The following is a 22,256-nucleotide window of genomic DNA, read 5'->3' on the forward strand; positions in this document are numbered from 1 at the left end:
TGAGTGAAGTTATTTATGGATGAGAGAAGAAAAGTATTCACATACGAATATTTTCCTCCATGAATGTGAAGTGCATTTGTTACATTCATTAGGCCATTTTTCAAGCATTTATACTTTAACACTTTTTGTGTGTAGGAAATGCTTTGTTTTGGAGTTATTGTTAAATTTAATCTGTTACGGTTTAAAAAAAATTAAACCATACACTAAAAGAATAGACCTATAACCGAGCTGAATGTAAGAGTCACTTTCTTTGCCGTTTAATTGGCATTTGATAAACAATTAAAATCTCCTGCGTCACCATATTACAAGTTTCCATGGAGACCGCATTACTGACGTGATGTGAACACATCTCAGTGTGATCACAGGTGTGTACATAATGAATATCCATTAACAAGTATTTTTAGAGATATTAAAATACTGCATGCCTGCATTTAGTCTTCGCGGTGAACTTGTAACAGTGTTCACACATGAATCTGGTGTATCCATGACAACAGGTGGCACGGGTTCCAGAACGGGTGTCTGCTTTTGACCTCATGCAAGAGTTCCTTTTAATTTGCCTGAATAAAGAATGAGTCACCGATTCTTAATCACAAGGACAAACCTTCCAAAGGATGAATGTGTTGAAGTGAACGTGCTGACAACCATTTTGAAATTTAGTCTAAATCAGTCAGAAACCTTTACATGCCGGTCAGTACCTCAGCTTCTGTCTGAACCGTCTGAAATCATACACAGTCTAAATTCACCAGTGCGTTATTGGATATATACTTGTGGCTTTTATCATTGTATAATCTGAAGTGTAAAAATCAAGCAGTTATGTAATGTTGGACAGAGGGATGTGGGTCAGCACGGCTGTCAAACGAGATTTGTAAACTAGACCAACACAAAGAGTTCATTGTTCTCACACAGAGCTGAAACTAAAGGTTACACCGACCCAATTTATATCAAATGAGAAACTGATTAAGTCATTATTTACTGTCATCACATGGATGTCTGAAGTATCTGATGATGATCAAAAACATTCAGATTTATTTGTATAACAAGACAAACAATAATACTGTCTCTTATGTAACCCCGACCCTCTCTCTTGACACAAATATGAAATAAATCTAAACTGACAATATTTCATGTTTTATTTTATTTTAAGTGGTAAGCTGTCAGGTAATAGCATTTCTAGCCATGTCTGTGACGTAATGAAATGTTTTATTTTCTGGCCTGTAGGTTTTATACTATACAGTAGAATGAGTGAAGACTCATTGGCTGCGACCAAATACCCCCACATGCGGTCTTGGCTACTTGAGATGTCTTAAAAACGCTTCCGAGCGGTATTCGGTGCTAAATGCATCCCATCATGCATCACATTCTGGATATATCATGAGACGTCTCACCCGGTCTTGTGAGCTTTTGCAGAAAGCTTTCCAGTGTAAGTCATACATACTCCTTTTTAAGGTTCTATCTTTATATATACCTTTTGTTTGGCTAACATGTGTTTCCTTTTTGGGTACAGCTGCTTTGATGCAATACAAATAAAGCTCTAAAAATAAATCTGACTTGACTATATAATTAGATATTACATATAATTTTCAAGTAAATTGTAGTGTTGCACATTTTATTGATGATGTATTTTGTAAAACTGCTTTTATCACTTAATTAGAACACCACATTAATTGACGTTACGTGTGTACGTCATGAAAGTAGTCCAGTGGTCAACTGCAAAGAGCGCAAGTGGACTGAGCCGTTGTCATTGTTGGTCACTAACATTATTCCAAAATATCTCTCTTTGTGTTCAACTGAACAAATAAATGTATATATTGTCTGGAGAGGGTAAAGACAGAATGTTTGGATGGATGGAGTTACCCTTTAAATTAGGTTTTTTAAAAAAATACAATCTAACCGATTTCATGTGTATATAGGCCTAAAGTTATAATGTTTAAAATAATTGTGTGTCATGTTTTTTAAATTGGTGGCTCATGACGTGCACAGTCCACTCCATTCTGCAAATCTGCTGCGCCGCAACCTGTTGACGCGACGCGCCGCGCCGGGCGCTAGGACCCCGGGCAGCCACAGCATCACTCGAGAGCGCGCAGAAGACGCGTGCACACTCTGATCACACGGAGACTTGAGGAGGTGATGCATCGATGTTTCTTCTCGAATGACGCGCGATAAGAAGCGGGTTCGATGAGGAGGATGATGATGATGATGATGATGAAGATGATGATGAAGAGTCCACACCTGTGATTGACACCTGCAGCATCAGTCAGTGACATGTGAGTCAAACTCTGCGAAACGTCATGTTTGTGCGGATCGGCGAGTTCGGTGTCGTGTGTGTGTGTGTGTGTGTGTGTGAGTGTGTGTGTGTGTGTGTGTGTGTGGCGGAAGACTGAGTCATATATCAGACATCAGACTCTGCGGAGCTCTCAACTTCACACACATGACAACACTGACATACAAACATACATGACAACACAAAGACATGTGACTGATGTGTGCATGATTCTGAATGTTCCTTAAGGAAACTCTGGTACCTTCAGAACGGTTTGGATTTGTTATTACGGCATTATTATCGGTATTCTATGACGTGCAAACTAATACCATGTTACTGTACTTGTGAATCCAGTATTAACATCTTACGGCACAGTACCGTAGAACACTTACAGTACTTGTGTAATGAATGTTAGATAATACAAATCGACAGTACGTATATGATACTACCTGTGTTTATTAAAGGGATATTTCACCAACAAATCAACATTTCCCCGTGTCTTACTCCCTCAAGGCATTTAACAGAATATGGTTTTCTTCTTGAAGAATAAAGCACTCTGAGTTATAATACCACGCATCATTTGAATTCCAAGCGGTAGAATGGGAGTGAACAGGTGTTGACTTTTTGAAGCTCCAAAAGTGCATCCATCAATCAAAGAACTGCTCGACACGGCTCTGAGGTCTTAACAAAGGTCAAAGAGAAATATCCGCATTGACAGCGCTGTTAACGTTGATGTCTAGCATCCGTCATCTCTCGAATGCGCTTGAACCAGAATCTTGTTTTTGCGGCAGATGACGTAAGTTCTGGTGACGAAGGCTGCATTTTTAGTTTTTGTTCCAGTAGGATAGCGTCTACTCTAGCGGGAGCTTTCGTCACCGTCATTTGACGTTAATAGCACAGTCAATGGTCGTATTTTGTAATTGAGTGGTTGAACAAGCTGCGGCTGCCGGTGCGTGCACAATCAGACAAAACATGTGCACCATCTATGCTCGATCTGAAGCGGGAACCGTTATGTTTCCAAACAGAAGAACAACAATGCATAAGTGGAGTAAAACTGGTCTCAGTTAGCCTACCACAGGATATGAAGTTAAGATCTTTCTTTTGGGTAGGAAAGTAGAAGACTGTACTAATGGGTCAGATGTTGACGGAAGGGATGTGTTTTTTAGCCGATTCTTAAAGACAACTACAGAATCCGCTGATCTCCGCAAGACGGAGATCGTTCCAGAGTCGTGGAACACATCCCGAGAAAGTGCTTGAGTGATTTTTTCCCTTTGTAGGACGGGACCTCATATCGAGTGAAGATATGGGGTGCCGAACCAGTGGTGGTTTTGTAGACCGGGAGCAGAGATATGAATTGCATGCGAGCGACTATAGGGAACCTAACGAAGGTAGGAGTGACGTGTGCTCATTGAAGATCACTCTTGCATTCTGGATCATCTGAAGAGATCTGGTTGTACAAGCTTGAAGTCCAGCCAGTAGAGCATTGCAACAGCCCAGTCTGGACAGGACAAGAAAGGTCTAATTCTCCTTCTATTGTAGAGGATGAATCTTCAGAACCTTGTGACTCGGAGGTTTCTAGCTGTTCTGGAAGGACTAGTATTAAAAATAGGAAATACAATTAACTGAGCTGGTTAACATCTGGAGCTGAGGGGTGGTTTTGTATTATGTCAGAGTATTTCTTCAGGGCAGGAAGGGTTTTTAAAGTTTCCAACGCATGAAAACACTTGAAAATGGGAGCAGTTTCCCGTGTGTTATGTAGTGTCGGGGTTGGTGCTGGTGTATGACTAGCAGACCTCTTATTGAGCGTCTTACACTGTATTTATTGATCTTCCGAAGGGTGTATAATACCAGTGGCACCAGTGTCAAACACGTATCGACCTTCAGAGCTGTAAAACAGAGCCGTGTACAGTACGACATCTATAAAACACATCTTGATCTCTCTACCCCTCGGGCTTCATACTTACTCTGGGTTAATGATGAGATGATAAAAGCTCTTGAGTATCAGACCTTCTGTTAAACATCTTTATATATCATCATTAAACAACTTGATTTTTACATTTTCTAAAGAAATAAAGTTCACACCGTACGTCATGAGTAGTATGTCCGAAACCTCAGAGATTTCTGTCTGAAGTATCTCCTATAGTGCACTATATCGGGTGTCCGCCATTTTGTAGTGTCGTCCGAATTCTGAGTAAACAACTCATTCCCTACATGTGTTTACTACTTTTTACCCACAATGCATTCTGATTTTGAGTGTACATCCGATGTACTCACTCATATTTCCCATGATACAGCGCAAATAAACTGTCTGGAGGAGTGAATTAAGAGTGACCCTTAATTCCACAAATGCACGTTTATATACTTGTGTTTGATCTTGTTGACAGTTATTTTCTACTTTTTGAGAATAAACTGATTAAATGTCATAAATAACAGCGTTTAGTTTAAATATATTAAGTAATTTTATTAAACGTAATAAATGTAATAGCAAATAAACGTGGCAAACATTTGTTTTGTTCTCTTTATTAAAAGCTAATACAATAAACGTGACAAATGATTTAAAAATGAACTTTACAATTTTACAAATCAACCCATAACCCAACCCATTCCGGAGGAATGTCCACCACCGCGTCAGACGCAGGATATATGATGTCAATGTCTGAATTGTTCTCTCATTTTAATTCACTCCTTCCCCTTATAGTGGATTGTTTAGCATTCGCTATATAGGGAATAGTGGACGCGTGAAAAAGTGAGCGAATTCAGACGCAGCTTGAGTGTGCATCGGATGGACACTTCTCTATCCCATGATGCCACGCGAGCTGAGCAACGATCACATTTCAAAAGTGAATCAAATACAAATAGCAGGAAACTTCAAAGCGAGTTTCTGTTTTTTAAGTGCAAGAACAGATTAAAGGATTTTATCGTGACTAAATTATGTTTGTACCAACGCCTAGATGGTTGATGTTAATACGTCATAGGTCAAAGAGCATACGGGTCTCATGACAATAAAACATGTCAGATGCAGTAGGTCTGAAATCTATTCATACTACCCCGCACTACTATATACAACATACTGTTTAACGGTCAATACTTTTTCATTTAAATCAGTCATAGTATTCGATTTACTTCTGGATGGTTTCCAGGGTGTTGTTATGTTGTTGTTAAGGTGTTCTTGATGGTCACCCTGTTACTTGAACAATTCAAGTCCTATAGGTCGAGCTGCATCAAAACATATAATATGTGAATGTTTAGTTTTTTCAATCTTGTTGCTTTGAGCTAGCAGACTTAGTTCAAAAACTTGTATTCATTTAAATACAGAAGATTCAGTTAAACCTTCAATGATGTTAAAGTACAGTATGCATAACTAAAACAATGTATTTACTGTTAATGTTTTGAAAAACAAAAAGTTTTCAGAACACAACAGAAGATATTTTGAAGAATGTTGATGATGAAACAACACTGAACCCCATTGACTTGAACACACTGTTTTAACACAGGAGAGAGAATAAATGATGACAGAGTTATCTTTAAAGTGCACGAGCCTTCAGTCTGGTGTTAATAATTGTCTTAAACGTTTGTCTTGATAACGGTTGTGTTTATTCAGCCTTCATTAGATGATCCGTCACAGCAGAGATTCCGTGTTTTTAGTATTTTAACACTTTTGTTGTGTTTTATTTTATTTGTGTATGATGTGTGATGTGTTTTTTATGCTAGAATTCAGCCACAGGTAAATATGAATCGAGCCGTGTCATGAATAAAAACACATGGAACTTATTCTCACCGGGTAAATCCGGACACTCGCCTGCCTTTTCTCACACAAATGAGTCAATAAAACCATTCCCACGTAATGTTGTTGAAGATTGCATTCAATTATTTGCTCAGACGTACATCGTTCTGTGGCCCAAGTCAGTTTATGAGCTTACAGTTGACATTCTGAGGCGCAATTTTGCAGTGAATTAATAAAACACACTTTTTCATGTGTCTAACCTTAATAATCTAATTGGATTTATATGCAATATTTCAGCGTCTATCATGACCACAAGTTTTAATGCACAGAATCATATGGAAGGGGCGTGGCTGTAGACAGCAATGTGCGCCAGACTCCACCCACTGGAATGACATCACTAACACTTGACCTGTCACCCCTGTCACTTTCAGCAGCGTCACCCCTCAGACATTCATTCTAACTGCGTCGCTGTCCGCAACTCTTCTTTGCTTTACAAACATGCAGTAGGCGAAGAATGACAGATATTTCACGAGACAGCGGTGCATCTCAGTGTGTCTCCCCTCGCTGGGTAATTATCTCAGTTGGGCCCGCTGCGCTCCACCGCAGGGGTCAGAGGTCACAGCTGCTGAGGAAGAGCGCTCAGAGGAGGCGCTGTGCCGCACGCCACATGCTTGAACACCCCACCGGGTGCATTACCTGCACGCCAGGAAAACCCAACATCTCTGATACCCAGTTTATCTTCATTTTGAAGAAATCATCATCAGTGCAGAAATCAGGTTTCAACACTGATCAATAACTGATTTTTGTTTGTTTTTACCTTTTAAACATTCCTGAAACTGAAATGCGCTTAACGATATTTGCAAAGGGGAGGGGCGAGACTGTGACATCATCACTCACGGGTTTAGTGTAATTGACTTCATGTATTGGTTGTAATTGCTGTCGGATGCGGGCGAAAAGCCAAACATGCTTATAGATCCGCTACAGCGACTGTAATGCTTGAAAATAAACGGAACGTCTCCGGGAGACGAGCTTGACATCCAAACGCTCATAAACAACACTCAGAGGACCTCAGACTCAAGATTCTACTTAATAATTCATGATGTGGCCTGTCACTTTCATTCTTTCCCTTATTAAAGTCAGCGCGTGTTTGTGGAACCGTTTGAAATCATTGGTGCGTTTGTCACGGGGAGGTTTGTGTGTTTGTTGTGGCATCAGGTTTTGAGATGCCACCCGTGGGATTTGTTGGCCTTAAGGGGGTGTAGACGTGTAGGGCTAATTGGCCGGCGTAAATAATGAATGCGGCTGAAGACGTTAAAAATGGCAAAGAGCTTGTGAAGGAGCGTTGAGGTCTCTAATGGATCTGCTCCTCATTTCTCCTCTCACGTGTGCACAGCCGTCTACTGAATGCACATTTCTACAGAACACATCCTGGTTTGCATACTTCTAGTTCCTGAAGAGATGGTGATGCTGGTTTCTCTATGGTGAGCCCTGCAAAATGATAAGATCATTCAAAACCTCTTTAATAATAATACTGTACTTGCAATGTTTACGCTATTCGCAAAAAAGAAAAAAGATTTTGACAAAATACACGATCAATAGAGAATCAATGGGGAAAGATGATGATATAGTTACGGGGTTGACTAGCAGGGGCTCACAGGAGCAAAGATGAGTTTCTCATCTTATTGACAGGTTTGACGTTTGATCACTATTCATACAGACAGAGTCACTACTGTATAAACTGCTGTTTATAGATAGTGATGTAAAATAACAGCAAATGACACGAGTAAACGACCTTAAACAGAAGAAACATGCTGTGTGTGTATTCCTCCGCTGGCAGACACACTGAATGTATGTCTGTATAGCTGGATGTGTGTTGCCATAGCGATGGTGGCGATGTTGGTGTGTTTAGCATAATGGGATAGTGGGATGGTATTCAGACGGGGGGGTCGGAGCGTCTCACAATCAATGGTTTGACCACCATGAATTCAAGGAGCTTCACGAGTCTTCGTCGTCTTCACGCGGAGTAACAACACGGTAGTCATGATGGAGAGAATGCGTGTGCTTGACTGAACAGAACACAACACTGGGAATATCAGACTTTCACTACACGTTATCATGGCCAAAGCATGATTATATTTCACCATGACTACATGATCACAGATATCATTGGTGAATGAATCACACTTTACTTTGAAGTGAAGCTGAGTACATTATCAGCATTGGCAAACCTGTTTCTATAGATTGAATGGTTGCTAGGGTGTTGCCAAGCAGTTTGTTATCTTGGTAATGAGTAGTCCTGTTTCATTGCAAGTTGATGGGATTTTAGACTAATATCACATGATGTGAGAGTCATTCATGTGTGTAGCATGAACACGGCAGAGCGAGTTACACACTGAATTTGGTTTTATTTTCTATTTTAAATAAGCTTTTATTTGTCTTTAAGTGTTCATGTTCTGCCATATGTTTTAGCAATTTGCATATTTACTTTATTTTTCCGTTTTAGTTTGTGGCACATCTTATTTCCATTTAATGCTAAGGCAACATTTATTTTTTCCTTCATTTAATTACGGAGTTTTTATAATCACATTTCAGCATGTTTTATTTGATTTAATTTAAAGGTCCAATGTATGAAATTTAGCGGTGAGGTTGCGAATTGCAACCAACGGCACACTCCACCGCTTCCTTTTGAAGCACTACGGTGGCTGACACAGGACTTTTAACTTCTTTGCCGAAGGAGATCACGTATTTACCAAACGCATTCTGTATACCAGTTTGTCCGTTAAGGGCTACCTTAGAAAAAACATGGCGAATTCCATGTAAGAGTGTATAATATAAATAGAAATATCTCCTTCCAAGGTAACTAAACACAAGGCTTCATTATGTATGGTCTTTATACACATCTGAACATAAAAGTTATGTATGTTATATTGCATTTCTGTCCTAAAAAATACACACTAGACCTTTAACAGAAATATTTGACTAGTTTTAGTTTGCTATAATGTGCCTGTATTCAGAACAATAACAGGAAGCAATATGAATAATGATGCACACAAACACTACCAACTATAAATCTAGTTTTAAATCTTACTTAAGATCTAATTATGATCATTATTTTCATTCCCAGTTCGATAGATTTCAATTCTTTCTTATAACAGGTTATTTTTCGCTATATTTGACATAAAAACTGCTCAGCGTCTCTTCAATGTGACCGAATGCTGTTTCCCAAAATGGATCCTCATGCATTTTTTACATGTCATATCTGTGCAGTGTCTTTGATTCACGAGCGGCGATATTTTACACGTTTTTCAGTTCAGTGTGCTGTGAAGATTTCTTCATTGCGTCTGATGATAAATCTGATGAGTCTCTGTGATTACTACTGCTGGCCATCTGATCTAACCTTAAGGATCGATGCCAAGTATTAAAGTATGCACCCATGAGTATTAAACACCTACAGTCTATGCATTTATGCTACAGAAATGATGAACACCTGAAATCATGTGACGTGCAGAAGAGAGATGTCATGTTCAGATGATGATGATAAATATATTCTTTTAAATGAATGAGATACCTCCAGACCAGAATATAATTGCTCCGTTTATATTACACCTCACACACCATTGCAACCGCATGACAACATCCTGGTAACGGTCCAGAACAGTCCAGCAGTTATTTGTATGAATGTTTCTTTGTGTTTGTGAACTGGAGAGTTCTGTGAATTCAGTTACGGGCGATAAACAGGTTTGCTCTTCACTCTCACAATAGCGTGTTTTAAACCTCACACGGATCTCACATGAAAAACAACATTCCTCACATTCTTCTCTATAATACTGAGCGCGTGAGTGGATGAGGCTTTTTCTCATGTGCTCCCACTGACCGTAAGGTACGAGATTCTGACTTCTGTGATGTCCAGAGATTCAGCGTTAAGCACTTTACCCTAATAAAGCGTCACGCGTGTGTAAGTTGACATGACATCTCATTACCCAGTATTCAACGGTGCTGGAGACAGGACTGTAGCATTCACACACGGCTCACTGCTCACCCGATCATCCACTGACCTGTGTGTGTGTAATAAATCACATTCATTGGTAAATTTATTTGATTTGATTGGTCAGTTTACTCCGGGATTTGTGTGTGAGCGAGCAAGCGTGTTGTGTGTGTGTGAGCGAGCAAGCGTGTTGTGTGTGTGTTTGAGCGAGCGAGCGTGTTGTGTGTGTGTTTGAGCGAGCGAGCGTGTTGTGTGTGTGTTTGAGCGAGCGAGCGTGTTGTGTGTGAGCGAGCAAGCGTGTTGTGTGTGTGTTTGAGTGAGCAAGCGTGTTGTGTGTGTGTTTGAGCGAGCGAGCGTGTTGTGTGTGTGTTTGAGCGAGCGAGCGTGTTGTGTGTGAGCGAGCAAGCGTGTTGTGTGTGTGTTTGAGTGAGCAAGCGTGTTGTGTGTGTGTTTAGCGAGCGAGCGTGTTGTGTGTGAGCGAGCAAGCGTGTTGTGTGTGTGTGTGAGCGAGCAAGCGTGTTGTGTGTGTGTTTGAGCGAGCGAGCGTGTTGTGTGTGAGCGAGCGTGTTGTGTGTGTGTTTGAGCGAGCAAGCGTGTTGTGTGTGTGTTTGAGCGAGCGAGTGTGTTGTGTGTGAGCGAGCAAGCGTGTTGTGTGTGTGTGTGAGCGAGCAAGAGTGTTGTGTGTGAGCGAGCAAGCGTGTTGTGTGTGTGTGTGAGCGAGCAAGCGTGTTGTGTGTGTGTGTGAGCGAGCAAGAGTGTTGTGTGTGTGTGTGTGTGTGTGTGTGAGCGAGCAAGCGTGTTGTGTTGTGTGTGTGAGCGAGCGTGTTGTGTGTGTGTGAGCGAGCAAGCGTGTTGTGTTGTGTGTGTGAGCGAGCAAGCGTGTTGTGTGTGTGTGAGCGAGCAAGCGTGTTGTGTGTGTGTTTGAGCGAGCGAGCGTGTTGTGTGTGTGTTTGAGCGAGCGAGCGTGTTGTGTGTGTGTTTGAGCGAGCGAGCGTGTTGTGTGTGAGCGAGCAAGCGTGTTGTGTGTGTGTTTGAGTGAGCAAGCGTGTTGTGTGTGTGTTTAGCGAGCGAGCGTGTTGTGTGTGAGCGAGCAAGCGTGTTGTGTGTGTGTGTGAGCGAGCAAGCGTGTTGTGTGTGTGTTTGAGCGAGCGAGCGTGTTGTGTGTGAGCGAGCGTGTTGTGTGTGTGTTTGAGCGAGCAAGCGTGTTGTGTGTGTGTTTGAGCGAGCGAGTGTGTTGTGTGTGAGCGAGCAAGCGTGTTGTGTGTGTGTGTGAGCGAGCAAGAGTGTTGTGTGTGAGCGAGCAAGCGTGTTGTGTGTGTGTGTGAGCGAGCAAGCGTGTTGTGTGTGTGTGTGAGCGAGCAAGAGTGTTGTGTGTGTGTGTGTGTGTGTGTGTGAGCGAGCAAGCGTGTTGTGTTGTGTGTGTGAGCGAGCGTGTTGTGTGTGTGTGAGCGAGCAAGCGTGTTGTGTTGTGTGTGTGAGCGAGCAAGCGTGTTGTGTGTGTGTGAGCGAGCAAGCGTGTTGTGTGTGTGTTTGAGCGAGCGAGCGTGTTGTGTGTGTGTTTGAGCGAGCGAGCGTGTTGTGTGTGTGTTTGAGCGAGCGAGCGTGTTGTGTGTGAGCGAGCAAGCGTGTTGTGTGTGTGTTTGAGCGAGCAAGCGTGTTGTGTGTGTGTTTGAGCGAGCGAGCGTGTTGTGTGTGTGTTTGAGCGAGCAAGCGTGTTGTGTGTGTGTTTGAGCGAGCAAGCGTGTTGTGTGTGTGTTTGAGCGAGCGAGCGTGTTGTGTGTGTGTTTGAGCGAGCGAGCGTGTTGTGTGTGAGCGAGCAAGCGTGTTGTGTGTGTGTTTGAGCGAGCAAGCGTGTTGTGTGTGTGTTTGAGCGAGCGAGCGTGTTGTGTGTGAGCGAGCAAGCGTGTTGTGTGTGTGTGTGAGCGAGCAAGAGTGTTGTGTGTGAGCGAGCAAGCGTGTTGTGTGTGTGTGTGAGCGAGCAAGCGTGTTGTGTGTGTGTGTGAGCGAGCAAGAGTGTTGTGTGTGTGTGTGTGTGTGAGCGAGCAAGCGTGTTGTGTTGTGTGTGTGAGCGAGCGTGTTGTGTGTGTGTGAGCGAGCAAGCGTGTTGTGTTGTGTGTGTGAGCGAGCAAGCGTGTTGTGTGTGAGCGAGCGAGCGTGTTGTGTGTGAGCGAGCAAGCGTGTTGTGTGTGTGTGTGTCAGCGAGCGAGCGAGCGTGTTGTGTGTGAGCGAGCAAGAGTGTTGTGTGTGTGTGTGTGAGCGAGCAAGCGTGTTGTGTTGTGTGTGTGAGCGAGCGTGTTGTGTGTGTGTGAACGAGCGTGTTGTGTGTGTGTGTGTGTGAGCGTGTTGTGTGTGTGTGAACGAGCGAGCGTGTTGTGTGTGTGTGTGTGTGAGCGTGTTGTGTGTGTGTGAACGAGCGAGCGTGTTGTGTGTGTGTGTGTGAGCGAGTTACATGACGGGAGTTACTTCCTCAGTCAATTGTTCTGATGAAAGTACATGTGTGTGTCGTAACTCTCGTATTTAACGGCTCTCATACGGTTTTAGCGGGTGTTAGTTGTGTGTGTGGTGGGAGAGAGAGAGAGAGAGATGGCGATCTAAAGAGCTCATATTCCTACTCATTATAGCGTCTTCACTGATTCTGAATCATCATGTACAGTACAGTGTGTTCCTGCTGTGAGTAATGTCATGAAGAGTTTGAGCACACTCGTCATGTAATGTTCAGCTGAACTTTCACTTCATGGACATCTCGTCCCCAGAAGACACGTAAATCTGACACATCATCATCCTGCATGCTTCTGTCTTACTGCAGCGTATTCAGCGCATTACAGTCTGATAAGTGTGAATGAAACCACTGTGTGTGTATGTGAAAACATGATAAAAGACATAGATGTGTTTGTGGACTATCACATGACATGATCTGTGTGTGTGTGTGTGTGATGCGCCGCGGGCCTTCAGCAGTAATGGTTCAAGACTGGGTAAGTGCTGTGTGTGTGTGTGTGTGTGTGTGTGTGTGTGTGTGTGTGTGTGTGTGTGTGTGTGTGTGTGTGTGTGTGTGTGTGTGTGTGTGTGTTGAGCAGGGGTGTGGTTTAATGTGTGTGTGTGTGTGAGCAAACGCTCTCTCTCAGATAAGACACAGCACAGCTCAGGAAGTTTTCCTCCACACAAGAAGGAATATTACAAGGGTAAGCTGTACGTGTTTGTATTTTTTATGACATAAAATGATGGTTTGTATATTTGTGTTGTTGTGGTCCTACAGGTCAATTTACAGTGTAAGTCCATGTGGTCACACCCTGAGAACTTAAGAACGCTTATGGAGATGCGTGTAGATCTCATGCTGTATACCGTCAGAAAATAACATTCGTTTAGAAACTGTAGGCCAGACGGTCTGAGAGGTGATGATGTTCAGGACGGGTTTGGTTCTGTTGGTCTGTATAGGCCTCTAGTTCAGATTTGTACTAGTCTTGTCAACTTTTTCACTGGCCAGCAGGCAAAATTCCATATTTGATGTATTGGAAGAAATATTCCAAGTGTTTTTATGAAGAGATTCAAACGTCAGGATGATTTTATTCAGCCTATTGAAAAATGTAAATCTGGTAAACTTTGAAAGACTGTTCAAACAATCCATCAAAGTTGTAAATATTTAAATATATAAAGAGTTTGGTTCCTAAACTCTGTTTTTCAAAGTGTTTTTATTGTGCAGTCCAATTAATTTCAATCAAAATGTAGTTTTGCCATAATAACTAACTAACACAATCAAAAACATGAATTTAGAAAATTCTTATTTGGAACCAAACTCTTCATATATTTCTAAAACAAAAAGTATTCAATGAAACAAAAAAATAAAACGGACATAAAATAGTAGAACTAGTAATATAAAGATGTTGTATTCATGATGTTATGTAATGTTCTACAAATTGTGATAATTCCCCCCCCTCTGGGTGACATCATGTGTTTTCTGTCATAGATCTGAATGACCTCAAGAACATCAGCCAATCAAATACTGATCACATGATCTAAAGGGTGTTGTTGCGTCCCAATTCACATACTTATATTATGCCCTTAAAGTACGTACTGTCTTTGTTATTGAAAAGTATTCACATTTTAGGCCTAGACCACACGTACACGGTTATGTTATATATAAACAGAGTTTTTCCTTCTATCGTTTACATGAGACGGGAAAAACACGCTATAAGCACTGGCACATACGAACTCGAAACGGAAGTGGCCTAGATGACCCTTAACTGTCACGAACGTCAAAATACCGCTCTTCCTTACATTAAAGTATTTATTTCTTCATTATTATGTCACATTTACCGTATACTCACACTTATAACTGCAGATATATTTCATTTTATTAATGCAGAATAGCTTCGCTAAACTCTGCCCTCTCGTCGAGTTGTGGGTAATATCAGCCGTTAAGTATCCGAGGCTGTTTCCGAAATCTCCTACTTCCAAACTATATAGTTGGCGAAAATGAGAATGAGTCATGAATAGTATGTCCCAAACCTCAGGATGAAGAATCAGTAGGCGAGAAATACCTGGATGGTCGACACTACCGCCAAGTGTGGATCGGATGGACACTTTTCTATCCCATGATGCCACGGGAGCTGAGCAACGGTCAAATTAAAAAAGTAAATCATATAAATACAGCGGAAAACTTTAAGGCAGACGTCCATTGTTTATGTAAATGCCAATAAATGAATTTCTCGTGACTAAATTATTTTTTAATCAAATCGCTCACGTGTAGGTTGTTATTAAGACGTCACGGGTCACATGACCGTATGTCGCACTCATTTAATATAATGTACTGCCGATTGGTTCTTATTCGAATATGTACTCTATCCGGGTACTTTGAGAATACTCATTTCAGCAGACTATGATTCGCGCCGTACCTTTTCTATTTCGAATACTATTACGGACGAATAGTGTCGGAATTGGGACGCAGCATGTGCGTTTGTGACAGACATGATGAGACTCTTCTGTTGAATCTGTTTTAAATGTTATTCTGAATCGTGGAAAACATTCTAGAAACTATTGTGCATGCTGGAGAACATCCTTCTCATTGGTAACCTCCGCTGTACACCATAGCAACGGAGGGATTGACTGTGATGTTGAATAAATGAATAATGCTCTCGTCTAATGTAATTGTGTAAATGTCAGTGTGTTTGTGTCATGACACGTCATGCTTCAGACTCTCCAACAAATGCGCCGGATTAACAAAACCTCATTAACATTCTGAACAATGTTAAACAGACGTCAATAACACATACAGTATGAGCGGCGATCCCAAAAAACAATCATCTTGTTAGGATTGAAAAGGACAAATGTGTTTCAGGTGCATGTCCTAGTAAATGCGTTGTTAAATGTCAGATGTCCGGGTTATTTATTGAATTATGCTTTAAGGTCAGAAGGCTTGCGAGCAGGTCACCCTTCATTCAGACTCATTTATCTAGAGCCGTATTTTCTCATTCAATCAGGCTCGTAAAACCTCCGAGACAAGACTTCAGTGCTCACATGTTGCTCTCGGACAGCTCAGGAGATTGAATGCGTCTCAGTTGTGTTTCAAGTTTCTCTATCAAAAGGAATCAAATGAGCGTGTAAATGATGGAGGTGTGAATAAATGTAGATTGTAGATGTCAAATAATGTAGATTTGAGTCAATGTGATGAGAAATGTTTAAGTTCATAATGAGATCTTCAATATTGACTTTTGACTGCTGACGAGAAAATTGCACAAATCTGTATGGTTGACATCTCTTCTCAAACTCGAATGAAACTCTTTTCTCCGGAGACGTACGCATATAATTATGATATTAGATCGAGGTGATGTCAGTGTTTTGTCTCAATTGTATATATAGATTTCATATAAAAGTATCGTTTTCACAATCTATAAAGTTTAGCAGATGAAAATGTTTGGATTATCATGGTTTCAAAATGATAAGACAAAGAACAATTACATAAAAGATTTTAATATAGCTGCCATAAATGGGGAAAAATATTCTCCTTGGGGGACCCATTCACCTGGGCTAAGCCCCCAATGTCTATAACGTCGGGCTCCGCCCCTGATTGTAAATATAGATTTCATATAAACATCTATAAAGTTTTATAACTGGTCATGTGACAAATAAAAATGTACAGCAAATCCATTTTGTTTTGTTTAAGATTAAAACTTTTTGAAGTAATGAAATCAATACATCATGATATGCACATGTAGAATACATTGAAGATTTTGATGTTTAATGTTTAGTCATGAACACAATGTGCCTGAAGTCAAATGTGAGCTCAATTCAATAAACAAATGTGGTCGTGTTCATTCAGTCAGAGTGATTTCATTACGATGCTAAAACAATTACACACGACAAAGACACAAAGATTCTCTGATGTTAACTGAATCACTGAGGCTTTTGTGTTTAAGCTTCTTGTTTTTACAGACGGCTCAACAGAGACAAGATTTTCATATAGAGCGTGTTTCTGCTCTAAAACATCATTTGAAATACTTCATCATAAATAAACATGATTCACAAGAGCGCTGATGGATGGATGGATGAATGGATGACATCACGGTCATAGACTGAAAGAGACGATAAAGATGATGATGTTCTTCACACTTTTCTAAGAATGAGATGAAATGACATCTCATATTCTTCACAGTAAACCCTCTCTTTGACCTCTAGGGTTATATTCATAATGTTTGTGATATTCAACTTGTTGTCTATTAAACAGAAGGTTGATGTGTAAATGTGAGCAGCTGTATGTTCTGAATAAGATGAGGTTACAGAGATGAATCGTGTGCGGCGAGTGAGCAATAATTGACGCGCGACCTTTAGCTTTTATTAAAGACGGAGCAGATAAAACACATCTCGTCGTTGTTTGTTAGCTCTTCCACAATTTCCACAACATTCCACTTCCACAAACAACATACAGCGGTGAAAGGAAACGTATAAACTACATTTGCCGTTTATTGAACAGAATTACACATATGGCTCCCACAAAGAGTTCAGTTAAACTGTTGATTTTAACTCACTTTCTAACTCTGATATCTTCAGAGAGTTTGCGTGTTTTGCTTTATTTATTTGCGTCACTGAAATGTGTTGATAATTGTTGATTTCATGTGTTGTGTTGTAGGTTCAGCTCCAGCAGCACTATGACTGATGGAGATTATGACTATCTGATCAAGCTCCTGGCGCTGGGAGACTCTGGAGTGGGAAAGACCACCTTCCTCTACCGCTACACCGACAACAAATTCAACCCCAAATTCATCACAACCGTCGGCATCGACTTCAGAGAAAAGAGAGTGGTCAGTACACACCTGACGCCTGTGTTGTGTGTGTTCGTGGTCTTGGTTTGTATATGTTAGTGGGGACCTAAACCTGAATACACACCTACTCGTGGGGACCAAAACTGAGGTCCTCACGGCCACAAAAGCTTATAAATTGTACAGAACGCAACTTTTTGAAAATGTTAAAATGCTAAAAGTCTGCTAGGATCTTTAGGTTTAGGGGTTTGGGGATAAAATATACAGTTAGTACAGTACACAACTCATTACGCCTATGGACTGTCCCCACGGAGATAATAAAACATACATGTGTGTGTGTGTGGTCGTGCAAAATGTGCTTCCACCCACTACACCAGCCTGTGATGATCTGGAAGAATATCGATAATGAGACTCGGCCTGAACTTCTCTCACCGCCTCAAACACACACACACACACACACACGTGCGCACACAGTGTGAATCCACAGGGTTCAGATCTCACACACACGCAATATCCAAACTGCCCACATCATCTGAGCAGAACAGTGTCCGTATGCAGCTCAGCTATATTATAAACATGACACGTCATATTTTTAAATCTCATAGATGAAGAAAGCAGTGATATAAAGAGTGTGTACATATCCCATCATGCACTGGGGGTCAGAGAGTCTCTAGTGGGCGTGAATCGCAGATGTCACTGCACACCCCTCGGTGACACCGTCCTCCCAAAAGAAATCTTTCACAGAGAAGAAGTGAGTTATTACAGTCAGCGGCTGTCTTGTGTTTCGGCAGGTTTACACCACAAACAGTCCTAATGGAACAACAGGGAAGACGTTTAAAGTTCACCTGCAGCTTTGGGACACAGCAGGACAGGAGAGGTACGCTAAACACACACTTTCACATTCATCATCATCATCATCATCACCTGAGCGGCTCGTGATGTGATCATGACACCAGCACTGACCGATGGAAGGAGTGATAGACGACGTACAGATGTCCTATTAAAACTTTACTCCTATTAAATAGCTCATTTCGCTTCTACTCCAAAGTCAAACTTAATAGATGAAGCATGTTGACTTGATCAGTGGTTTGTGTACTTCATTAGAGCTCAATCTGGCATTATTATGAATTTTCAGGTAGTTGAATTCGTCAGTTTAAAGTAAGTATGAACATGTTTTTTTAAACAAAATATAGTGGCGTTTTCACACCTGTGGATCCACTGCTTTGTTTTGCTAAATCGGGGGTTTAAATCTAGCAATAAGGAGACATTTCATTCGTTTTAAGCGCTTCGCTGAACACTTTATACATTTCTGTGTTTTTGTGAGTTCTGGAGAGCTTTTTAGCAATGTGATCGTGTGACCAAACACTTCACTTCTTCCCTGTTCCAAGTGAGCCCACGGTTAGCAAAACAATCTCTTTTGCGTCATCATTACCCATCATACATTGTGATACAGTCTGGTTCGTTGGCTTTCACACGTCTAGCGATCCGCTCCTGAGTTCGTTTGCAATCGGGCCGAGACCACCTTGTTCAGGCCGTGTTCACATATGCCTAAACCAACCGAACCAAGAGAGAAAACGCAGCAGCTTCCCAAACAATCTCCCTTATGTGTGAAATCCTCCTAAATGATGATATCATGCTTTGGAACCTAGTCAGCCGCGTCAAAATAAAAGTACTCAAAGCGAGTAGTTATATGAAATGAAGATTTTAGAAAAGACACTTTGTTACCGCTGGGAATAAGAATTTGGCGTTTTTGTTACATTTCAGATTGTTTATTGAGCCATGTTGTGTTTCTGACAGGTTCAGGAGTTTAACCACAGCGTTCTTCAGAGATGCAATGGGTTTTCTCCTCATGTTTGATCTGACCAGTCAACAGAGTTTTCTCAACGTCAGGAACTGGATGAGTGAGTGACCACAGACATCTGTGAAAACACTATTGATCAGAGACGATCACAGACACGTGTGTGTGTGTGTGTGTGTGTGTAGGTCAGCTGCAGGCCAACGCATATTGTGAGAACCCAGATATCGTTCTTGTTGGTAATAAAGCGGATCTGGCCGATCAGAGGGAAGTGCAGGAGAAACAAGCCAGAGAACTCGCCGAAAAATACGGGTGAGTCACGTGATGACATGTCTGCATATCAAACATCCTCCAGCAGTCGCACAGAACAATAGCTGAACAACCAACTACATCACAACCACCTGACACCAACACTCTCGTAACCATGACAACCACCCTGAACGGCCAATCACTGAGCACCACTGACATCATCATGTTACAGCTGCTCTGATCATGAAGCACATGTGATTTATTTGGCTCATTTAAGAACACATCACCTGAAGAGCTTTGACATTTACTCTCGTCACACTGAACCCTTCATGTGATAAACAGTGGACATTGTTTGATATGTGTTCATATACGTCATCTCGACCGCGCGGCCTCTTACATTCACAGACATGACTGTACATCACCTGTAACACGTATGACCCCGACTGCCTTTTAACAAATATATTGAGAGTAAAAAAGAGAGCACACACCTGTGAACTCTTCATCCATGTGTTTCCTGAGGAAGTGATGTCACGCTACACAGGTCATGTGATTGTTGGGATGAACCTCTTCTTATTGAAATGTTCTCACTTTGCTACTGTGAATATTTAGATTTGCCTTTTGTTTATATTTATATGTTTGGAGTTTTCATGTTCATTTTAGTTTATATTTTTGAGCCATTTAGTTTCGTGCTTTTGTTATTTTATCATTTATCATATCATTTCTATTTAGTTTTGATTTATTTATTTCAAAAAAGAATAATCCTTTCCATTCTTTTATTTAGCACTGATCCCAGTGTCTCTAAATATCTTTAATCATTTATTGTAATTTATATGTTCATGTTTGCAGTGCAGAATGACAGAATCAGACACCAAGAAACAATTCAGCTTTTGAAAAACATGTAAAATGTCTTAAAAAGAAAAACTGTATTATAGATATTTTCCACAGACACGATATGTTTCTGAATGTGTTTGTGTGTTCTGTCAGTATTCCGTATTTTGAGACGAGCGCAGCCACTGGTTCGGAGGTGGATGTAGCTGTGGTGACGCTGTTGGATCTGGTGATGAAGAGAATGGAGCAGTGTGTAGATAAACCCGCCGCAGACGCACACAACACAGACAGCTCCAGCAAACTGGACGCCGCGCCGGCCAACGAGAAGAAATGTGCATGTTAAAGAAGCGGGATGTGCCCTTTATCTCCCTGCGCTGGAGCCGTACCGCTCCTGCGGGTGATGTCAAACTGCCGGCGCTGAACTCAACTCAACCGTGTTAGACATCTGTGTGGACGTTTTCATTTTAACAGGCCTCCCTTACTAAAGCATCTTTATCAATCCCTTCAAAATGTTTGCAAACATGTCTTTATATTTAGATCTTAGTGCAGGAGTGCTGCAGGCGTGGGCTTATGTTCCGTACATGCTTACCGGACGTTTTTGCATTGATGTGATGATGTTGAACTAACTTCACCCGACAGTAGAAGCTTTCATTCATACAGCTGGAGGACTTCATGTGTTTGTGTAGAGCGCTTCACACCTCTCATCATTCATCCGATGAACTTTGATTTAGGAATATTTCTGCTCACACGTTTACGTTGCGTTTTCTCCTCTCCTACTAAAATGAATGTGTTCACACTTTTAGAAGGTCTAGGAATCAGAAGCGTTCTTCATGAAGCTCCAGCTGACAGACGGCTGTTTGTGTGCCAAACTCTCTAACACTGCCTGCCAGAGTTCATATCTGGTGACCTGTGCATGTCTACACAACACGATACGACACGACAAACTCCTGCCGTGTGTCGTCGTGTTTCGCCTGCCAATGCTTGTGTGTTACAATGAGCGTGTAATGCGTGCATGCGGTCAACGTCGAGTTTACACACACAGATGAAACCTGCACCCAAATGAGATTTCATTTTAGATCAGTATTTTAGATTTGTAGAGTTTTGCACGGAGCCTGTTCCTGTATGGATCAATCTGCAAGAGAAACTTGACATGTTGCTGATATTTTTAGTAAACACTTAAAGATACAAGACAATGACAACTAAATGTGCTCTGTAGTGCAGTGGTTCTCCAACTGGGCTGTGGCATTTTATGAAGTATAGAAATGTATCGTACATTTTGCACAATCAAACATCAGAAAAATAATACCACCAACCAAACGAACTGACGTCTCAACATTGTATGATTGAATCTGTCTTTGGTTTAATTTAAAGTTTTTATTTGGGGGTCCTTACCACAAAAAAATTGTTTGAGAACCACCGCTGTAGTGGACACATGAAGGGTTTTCTGCATAAAAACGTTAGACATTTGAGGGCAAATCAGATGTCTGATTATGTATGAACATGGCAATCCTCTCTTGTGATGTTTGAATCGTGGGAATCTCATGAAAACAGGCCGTTTTCTTCCTAATGCAGTTTGATTTTTGTCCTAAAGTGCCAAATCAGAGAGATGTCGTGCCATATGACAGCTGTGATGTGCTGTGAAATGTGATGATCACATGTTCACATCTGCATTGGTGTTTGTAGAGATCTCGTGCTCGGCCTTTAACACAAGCTGTGTGTGTTTGTGTGTGTTTGTGTTTTACTGGAATGCCTTTACGACAAAGTGAGTTTTGTTTTCACATTTACTGCGTCTGAAGGATGAAGTTCTTCGTGCCTGTGCAAATCTACTGACCAATGACACTAAAGCAGGTCTCCTGAACCTGTCCGTCCGTTTCACTGCATTATGAGTACGTTTGGCGAAATAATACCAATAACTATGAATTGTATGTGTAAAGCAGGTGAAATTAACTCCTCGGTTGTTTTCTGAATGTTTATTTGGAGTTTCTGTATGCGTGTACTGTGTTACTAAAGAATAAATAAAGGGGATAAAAATGCTTCCTAGCTTTAATTCTTGATGTGAATAATTCAGCCGTGTGGTTCGAGAGATTCTGAACGTGATCTTGATTCCTTCCTTCATCATAAAATAGACACACATTTAACATTATTTGTTTTTTAGGGAAGGTTAA

General features: G+C 41.2%; 1 protein-coding gene across 2 annotated transcripts; it reads left to right on the forward strand.

Annotated features, from left to right (window-relative positions):
- The first annotated feature begins 2,000 nt into the window (after nucleotides 1–2,000).
- Nucleotides 2,001–22,126, forward strand: rab27b (RAB27B, member RAS oncogene family). Of its 2 annotated transcripts, none has more exons than XM_079486747.1 (6): nucleotides 2,001–2,264; nucleotides 17,090–17,261; nucleotides 18,011–18,096; nucleotides 19,017–19,120; nucleotides 19,203–19,326; nucleotides 20,248–22,126. In XM_079486747.1, coding segments are annotated over exons 1-6 (675 nt in total). In that variant the 5' UTR covers nucleotides 2,001–2,262; the 3' UTR covers nucleotides 20,435–22,126. The 2 variants fall into 2 exon arrangements, with proteins under 2 accessions (XP_079342873.1, XP_079342874.1); XM_079486748.1 differs by lacking the exon at nucleotides 2,001–2,264 and adding an exon at nucleotides 13,072–13,148 and having other exon boundaries at nucleotides 20,248–22,125.
- Nucleotides 22,127–22,256: the final 130 nt, after the last annotated feature.

The sequence above is a fragment of the Barbatula barbatula genome (assembly GCF_947034865.1).
Source record: "Barbatula barbatula genome assembly, chromosome: 22".
In the NCBI taxonomy this organism is placed as follows: Eukaryota; Metazoa; Chordata; class Actinopteri; order Cypriniformes; family Nemacheilidae; genus Barbatula; species Barbatula barbatula.

Excerpts from the sequence above, each read along its gene's own strand:
- rab27b (XM_079486747.1), top strand. Across the intron at positions 17,262-18,010 it reads ACTTCAGAGAAAAGAGAGTG|GTTTACACCACAAACAGTCC; the intron begins GTCAGTACACAC and ends GTGTTTCGGCAG. Across the intron at positions 19,327-20,247 it reads GAACTCGCCGAAAAATACGG|TATTCCGTATTTTGAGACGA; the intron begins GTGAGTCACGTG and ends GTGTTCTGTCAG.